This window comes from Chiloscyllium plagiosum, chromosome 9 (assembly GCF_004010195.1).
Source record: "Chiloscyllium plagiosum isolate BGI_BamShark_2017 chromosome 9, ASM401019v2, whole genome shotgun sequence".
NCBI lineage: Eukaryota > Metazoa > Chordata > Chondrichthyes > Orectolobiformes > Hemiscylliidae > Chiloscyllium > Chiloscyllium plagiosum.
The window spans coordinates 104,990,183-104,998,347 of record NC_057718.1 but is presented as its reverse complement, the minus strand read 5'-3'; the positions used below and the strand labels follow the sequence as shown (position 1 = coordinate 104,998,347).

At 42.2% G+C, this 8,165-nt stretch overlaps 1 protein-coding gene across 1 annotated transcript in view; it reads right to left on the bottom strand.

Moving 5' to 3' along the window:
* abch1 (ATP-binding cassette, sub-family H, member 1) overlaps positions 1–5,282 on the bottom strand; it is a 79,495-nt gene extending 74,213 nt beyond the window's left edge. The window contains exons 1-3 of the mRNA XM_043696706.1: positions 4,992–5,282; positions 3,454–3,613; positions 322–476 (exon numbers count right to left, since the gene is read on the bottom strand). Coding sequence (XP_043552641.1) covers positions 322–476; positions 3,454–3,613; positions 4,992–5,170 — 494 coding nt within the window. The 5' untranslated portion in view covers positions 5,171–5,282. The remainder of the gene's footprint in view (positions 1–321; positions 477–3,453; positions 3,614–4,991) is intronic.
* Positions 5,283–8,165: the final 2,883 nt, after the last annotated feature.

Sequence of the window (8,165 nt, the reverse complement as noted above, 5' to 3'; positions counted from 1 at the left end):
GGTCTGGGTCAGACTGGGAGGGTGTTGGGTCAGGGTCAGACTGGGAGGGTGTAGGTGTTAGGTCTGGGTCAGACTGGGAGGGTGTTTGGTCTGGGTCAGACTGGGAGGGTGTTGGGTCAGGGTCGGACTGGGAGGGTGTTGGGTCAGGGTCAGACTGGGAGGGTGTAGGTGTTAGGTCTGGGTCAGACTGGGAGGGTGTTTGGTCTGTGCAGGAACAGGTGGTCGTACTGCTTGAGCTGAGACTGTACCAGGAACAATTCTTCGTGAGAGCTGCCTTCTCTTTAATTCATGTAAATTTCTCGTTTTAAATAAGTTACATACCTGAGATGTTTGACAAGTTTCTTCTTTTCAGGAAGATCGAGAAAGTTTACTAGGAATGAGAGACGTGATTCAATGTCATTGCTGCTCAGTCCATGGATTCGACCAAAGAACCAAAATGTGTCCTGAATGGTAAACTCATTGTATAAGGCTAATTCCTGCAGGAATGAAATCCAGACCAGTATTTATTCATAGCTTGCAGGAGAAATGATCAACTTTAACTCCATTTCATAACATCATTAAAAAGTCCAGCATGGAAGAAGGTGATTCAGCCCATTAGCTGCATGCTAGCCCTGTCAAAGAGTAATCCAGTTGATCCAACCCCTACATCCTCTCTCCTGCCCCACATCCCTGCAATTCTTTCACATTTAAAGATTTATCCTGTTCCCTTTTGAAGTTATTGCTGAATCTATTTGTATAAAAATGATTACCTTTTAATACCTCTGGTCTTTCTGGCTACATCTCCAGTCTATTCCCTGATATTTGATGCTTCAGTCAGTGTGGATAGTTTTTCCTTAATTACTCTGTGATTTTAGACACATCTCTCAAATCTCCATGTAACCATCTCTGCTCTGAAGAGAACAATCCCAGCCTCTCTAGCCTATGAGCTGTGAGCTCTCATCTCCGCATTGTCTCCACATCCTTCCAAAAGTGTGGTCCCCGACTTGGAAACGTCACTCCACCGAGGGACAGCTTAACTCCCTGGTTTCCCTCCTTTGTACTTCTGATTAGTCAGGATCCCAAATACTTTTCTGATGTTACTTTACAAGGAGAGGTTTTGAGCTATAGGTAGTGAGTTAGCTCCTCCAACAAAGTAAACAGCTTGTGGGGCCTTGGGTTTATTTTTAAAGTTGGAACAATAGAAGCAGGGTTTTAGTTTAGCTTTCAGCAGTTGGGGAAGCTACTACATCTTTTTCTCTGTTATAGAGAAAAGTTGCTAGAACCACGAGAGACAATCTGTTTTACTGAATTTGCCTTTGCCAAGGGTGTATTCATGGGATGTTACTTTATTGGAACAGTTTTTTAGATTAGATTAGATTAGATTACAGTGTGGAAACAGGCCCTTCGGCCCAACAAGTCCACACCGACCCGCCACCCACCCATACCCCTACATTTACCCCTTACCTAACACTACGGGCAATTTAGCATGGCCAATTCACCTGACCTGCACATCTTTGGACTGTGGGAGGAAACCGGAGCACCTGGAGGAAACCCACGCAGACACGGGGAGAACGTGCAAACTCCACACAGTCAGTCGCCTGAGGCGGGAATTGAACCCAGGTCTCTGGCGCTGTGAGGCAGCAGCGCTAACCTCTGTGCCACCGTGCCGCCCACAAATGCCATTTAGTATTATTGTGTTAAGCTTTCCAATAAGGTTACATCAATTCTGCTGTCTTTTACTTACATTATAACGACAGGATAAGAATAAAGTGTGTTTTACTTAAAGCTGGAGCATAACAAATCGAATTCCATTCGGAACACAGCTCCTTACATTTATCTTTAAATGAGATAAAAGTTAAGTCTAGGCTAACTCCTTGATTTATTTGAAGGGGGTTTGGACTGGTCCATAACAGATTGGAGACTCTTATCAGGATCAAAATCTCTCATTCCAGGTTGGGTTTTGGGTCATTGGAATCAAAGGCAGTGAGTGGTGAGTGCTGGTGTTTTTTTTTATTTCGAGTGTTGTGTTCAGTTGGTTTAAACAGGCTGTGCCTTATGTAATAATGGATCTTTCAATCACTGAGAGTTTCCTGGGGATGGAAGAAGTCACTTCAGGACCTTTACAGAAAGGGAGCAAGGCAAGGCTTTCCGAATTAGCAAACAAATTGAAGTTGGAGTTGCCTCTGTCTGTGAGGAAAAGGGGGATAGTTGCAGCAACAGCTCGACATTCCCATTCACCAGGAATGCAATCAGAATCATTGGAGATTGCTAAAGGTCAATTGCAAAGGAAGCAGCTGGAATTAGAGAGAAAAAGAGAAAGAGTAACCCAGGCAGAACAAAAAGAAAGAGAAAGAGAGGCAAAAGAAAAAGAGAGAGGATTGCAGTGGAACAAAGAGCAAAAGAATTCAAACAGCTCGAATATGAAAAGGAAATGAAACAGTTTGTGTTATGATTAAAAACAGAAGAAAGGGAGACAGAGAGAATCTCTGAATTTTGGAACTTAGAAATGAAAAAGGAAAGTTGATTTACAATGGCAGAGGTTGAAGGTATGTGGACAGAGATGGAGAGCAATCCCACCATAGCCAAAGGCCTGGTGGGCATCTGTTTAAGTATATCTATATGTTTAAGTATATCTATATGTTTAAGTATATCTATATGTTACCAAAGATATCGATTTGAGAAAATTGCTAAAAAAAAAACGGAATGGCTGGTGGGTATTGTTAAGTTGGTAGGTGGAGCTAGTGAGGTATCTGCATCAAAGTGGGGCTCAACCAGTACGTTCCCCTGTCAGGATCACAGCGAACTAATGGCTCGTGTAAGTTCAGCACCCCCTCTTTGCTCTTGCCCTCTGTGCCCGTTAATAAAGCTCTCCAGGATACTGTATGCTTTGTCAATTACTCACTCAGCCTATAGACCTCTGCTCCCTCACACCCTTTTGAATTTCACCCTTTATTTTATATTACCTCTTAGTGTTAATCCTTCTAAAATTAATCAATTCACAATGTTCTGCATTAACTTGCATTTGCCAGCTGTCTGACCACCCCCCACCAACCTGTGCAATCTGTCTGGATTCCTGTGTTCTCCTCCTCCATTTACCATCCTTTCAAGTTTGAGATCATCTGTAGATCTTGAAATGGTGCCCTATACTCCAATGTCTAGATCATTTATGTATATCAGGAACAGCAAGGCTCTCAACATTGACCAGGCTCCAGCCTGAGAAACATTCACTGACCTCTGTTTCCTGTCTTTCTAAAGTTTGGATCCAGTTTGCTACTTTTTATTCCATGAATTGCATGTTTGTCGACATGTCTATAACGTTTAGCATTTTCATCACATCAACAACCTGTCCCTGATCATCCTCCCTGTTAGGGAAAACCTAAGAGCACTCTCCATGTCAGTGCCTAAAATCACTGGCTGTTCCAGCCACTGTCTCAATCACTTGTCTGAAATTGACAGAAACATAATGATTTATACCTGAGGCATGTATCCCACCATCCTGCCTGGTACCTGGTGACCCGGGAATGCTGGACGCTTCCCCAGGATTGTAATGTTCCCCTTTGAGATGTTTAATCTTCCCAAAGCACACCGGAGAAAGGTTGTTTTGCCACAACCGCTGGGACCTAGCAGCCCGTATCTGTGTGAGACAGATGTATGAGTGTCACTGTCCTTACACATTCAACACATCATTGCCAACTCACTGAGATACATTATACTCTTTGTCACCATCTGTGGTGCAGCAAGTTATCCGGTTTAACTAGTCGCTGTATGAAGAAGTTTAAATGAAACACTCTCTTTCCATTTGTTAGTACTTCAAGTAAGCTGAGCCTGAATAAACTGGGATTAAACATAGCTGGAGAAATCCCATCTGATTTGGACTAGTTTGGCTGTAGGGAGAGGCATATTAAAGATTACTTTCTGTGTCTGAGCAGACCCAACACTCAGTGATCTTGGAACTGGGTTGGACAGGTACAAGGAGCTGTAGCTCTACCTTAAGCAGGTTTCAGGCAGTGAATCTGAAAACTGCCTGAGGCTCTGACCCAGGTTCATTCTGATTTATGGCCCCAGATTAGATACAAGCTGCTTGAATTACACCTGAAACAAAGGATCAGCATCAATTCATTCTGAGGCCAAAACCTCATGATAAATTAACTAAAGTTGGGTTTTTTTTAATGAACTTGTAATTACAATACAAGAATAGAAAGTCAGGATCCTATTTAAAAATTGTGTAATTCCACAGTGCAGAGGGATCTGGGTGTCCTGGTACAGGAATCAAAAATGCTGGTGCATAGAGACAACACACGGTTAGGAAGGGAAATGGAATCTTCCTGATTATTAGAAACGGACTAGCATATTAAACGAGGAGGCTTTGCTGCAGTTGTACAGAACATCGGTGAGATCACATCCAGAGCACCGTGTGCAGCTTTAGTCAAAGGAAAGGATATAAGTGCCTGAGATGTAGTTCAGAGACGGTTCACTCACAGATTATTGAGATTTGAACATTATCTTCTAAGGAAACATTGGACAATGGGAATATATACGCTGGAGTTTACAAGATTGAGAGGGGAGATGTATCAGATTCTCAGGGGATTTCCCAGGGTACATGCTGAGGAGATGTTTCCCTATGTTGCGGGGGGGGGGGGGGGCACAACACTGGGGAGAGAATGGCGGAGGGGGACGTGGAGGGAACACAGTTTAAAGCTAAATACTCTGCCGTTGTGGGCAGATATGAGAAGGACTCTAGTTCCCTCAGAGGGTCACAACCTTTTGGAACCCTCTTCCCCAGAGAACGGTGGTGGTGGGGTTGCTGAATATTTTTAAGGCAGAGGCAGATAGATTTTTGACTAAGGAGGAAGTTCAAAATGATCGGAGGGGAGAGGCAAGATCATGGAGTTCAGGCCACAGTTAGTTAGTGAAGTGAGCTGGAGGCACTGATTGGCCCAATCCTAATTCTTGTGTTCCTATCTCCAAGACAACAACAATGTTTACCGATCGCCATCGAGCAGGACACTTACATCTGGCCCTGTGGCAGGGTCAGGTTAAGGTTATCGAGTACTTTCAGCTTTGCGTAGGAGAGAGTGACTCCTCGACACTCAAGAGCTGCCTGCCCGATGTCACAGTCTGCCCCTGGATCCATCATCTCTGCAGCTTCAACGTCAAAACAACTGAAATTACAAAGAAACTCAGTGTCCATTTCAGTAGAACTGCAAACAAATTCAAAAATAAACGTTTACTTTTCTCAGTAAATGTTAACATGTACATTAATGTGAAGCAGTGGGTGAAGCCTGAAACCAAAAGAGAAAATGCTGGAAAATCTCAGCAGGTCTGGCAGCATCTGTAAGGAGAGAAGAGAGCTGACATCTAGAGTCTAACTGACCCTGCACTTTAATTAATCAGTTTCTCCATCAGTCACTCTCTCCACTCTCTGACATACATGAAAGAAATTTACAGATTGAGATAATAATCTTGATTGTTTAAATCATTAGGGCAGTTCAATTCTTGCTTCAACTACCAGCTATAGTGATTTTCTAATTACAGGATCCTTCCCCCTTGCAGTCCTGTAGAATGTCTGGATACTGGAACAGTGCAGGGAAGATTGACAGTGATCCTATTAAACAATGGAGCAAATTGAAGGGGCTGAATGGCCTCTTTGTTCTCCTAATCCTCATGTTCTTCATCCAGCTGCTTTCAGCGCCTCCTGCTGGGGCTCAGCTGTCACACTGCCAGCAGGTGGTGCTTTTCTCTGGCATCATCCTCACATGCCCACTGCAGCTTGTCTGCTCTGAGACACTCGACAGTGAACTGTGCCTAATTCACCCCCTATGTCGCGCTGCCCTCGACTTTGCCCTTTACCATCTTCAGCACCAAAACCTCCTCAATATCTGAGTGAAATATTGACCAGCCGTCACTACAGGGAACTCCCTCAACAGCAACAGCCCCACCAAGTGATGTTACTTGGCTATTACACGTGCAGCACTTCAGGAGCTCCAGTGATAAATGAACATGTTCTTACAGATATTAAATAAATATATACATCTAATAACTATTATTAAATACTTTTCAATTCACACTGACTTCAATTTGTGCTTTTGCATTTGTCGTGGCCTTCTGCTGTCTCTATGATGTCAGTCCTTTGCCCAGTTTGGCAGATGGTCAGAAACTGCAAACAGCCAACTCAGTGAGGAGACAATTCCTCAGCCACATGGAGGACTCTAAATTGCTGACAATGATCTCTGTCTCCAGGCAAGGGCTTCCCTGTCAGGTCCCTGCTGGAACTCTCAACCTTCTCTCTGGTGTCCCTCGTGTTCTCGATAGAGGATTTATCCTTGGGCTGTAATCTGCACCACGAGGTCAGGCTCACAGCAAAGTTTGGGAGAAGCCACCATGGAAGTTCAGTGGGGTTAGATCACAGTGTGAGGCCCTTCTCAATGGAATAAACTGCATAAAACAGCCTAGGCTATAAACACCACAGAATGTATGACGTGTGCCGTAAATGTACAGTGTAAACAGAAACAGTAACTCTATGTGTCGTAAGACAACTCAGAGTGCCACATACTGACAGAGATCACATTATATCACATGCTAGGTGTTGTCAAATCTGAACTGGCATCTAAAAGAGCCCATGGGGCTGCCTGAAGAGCAGGAGGAGATTTCTCCAGTAAACAAAAGCAAAATTCTGCAAATACTGAAAATCTGAAATAAACAGTGAAATTGCTGGAGAAATTCAGCAGGTCTGGCAGCATCTGTGGTGAGAAAAACAAGTTAATGTTTCAAGTCTGATATGACTCTTCCTTAAAACTCTTAAAAAGAGTCATAGAACATAGCAGAATACAGCGCAGTACAGGCCCTTGGGCCCTCGATGTTGCGCCGATCCAAGCCCACCTAAACTACACTAACCCACTATCCTCCATATACCTATCCAATGCCCTCTTAAATGCCCATAAAGAGGGAGAGTCCACCACTGTTACTGGCAGGGCATTCCATGAACTAACGACTCGCTGAGTGAAGAACCTACCCCTAACATCAGTCCTATATCTACCCCCCCCATTTGGTACAGAAAATCTTTTTGCACAAAATGACTGATAATTATGTGATTATTGTTCGTTGACAACTAATGCTGGAAGTAAAATAAACAGATTCTAACATTTCCAAAGCAGGTTTTTTTTCTTATAATGAAATTAAAATACAAATCATTTTAGAGGTCACATGATTTGAAAAAGTGTCATTTAATGTGATATTTGAGATGAAGAATCGTTCTTTTTCCCCCAGCGTAGTCTTTTTCAATAATTTAAAATTTAATGTTATTTGAGCTAAAGAACAAATGGGTGTACCTACATTGTTTTCTTGCATACAAAAGAAGTAAAGTCAACAACATTTTTAAGTTTCGTAGAGTTAATTAGCAAAATGTATTGAAGTTGTCATGCATGAAGTGAGATAAGTGAGAGAGAGACAAATTAAATGTTCAAATGAACACGTCGATATTTTGAAAGTATATCAATCTTATGAATTATGAATAGATGGATGTAAAATAAAAACAAATTTCTGACAATTCAAGAATGAATAGTAATAAGAAATTTAATTTGTTCAAAGCACATCACAATATTTAGATGAATTGCAATATTTAGTTACAATTGTAGGTGATTAACTGACCAATGAATAATATGAAGTTGCATTTGGTTATTTTGCTGAAGAGGAATTTCGACTGCTTATTTTTTCATCTTTATAATACTGGAGAATAAGGATTTATGTGCTTGAAATGTCTGAACTAGGTTCTTTCAAACAGAAAAAAAATCAGTGAGTATCATTTCTTAGACTCTTCTAACTTTAAGATTGCAACATCCTCAATTACTTTTTCAAGGAATGTCGAACCAGCAGAATTAGATGCATCGTTTTATTAGTGGCCTGAAGAAAATAAGTAATAGATATGGTGATGACTGAAATGCACAGCAGATTAAAGTATATTTCATGTTGTTTTGAAAAGCAGTTCAGTCTATGCTCAGGTATTTTCTCAGGAATATTTGGAGCCGCTCTGACACATCTCTGCTGAAGATGGGAATTTAAATCATTCCTTCAGATCTTGTCGCAGAGACACTGTCAGAGCTCCACAAGGACCCTTCATAATCCCCCCCCCCCCCTCACGGAAGGGGAGGACCATAGTCACATGCTTACTGTGGCAACACAAATGAAAA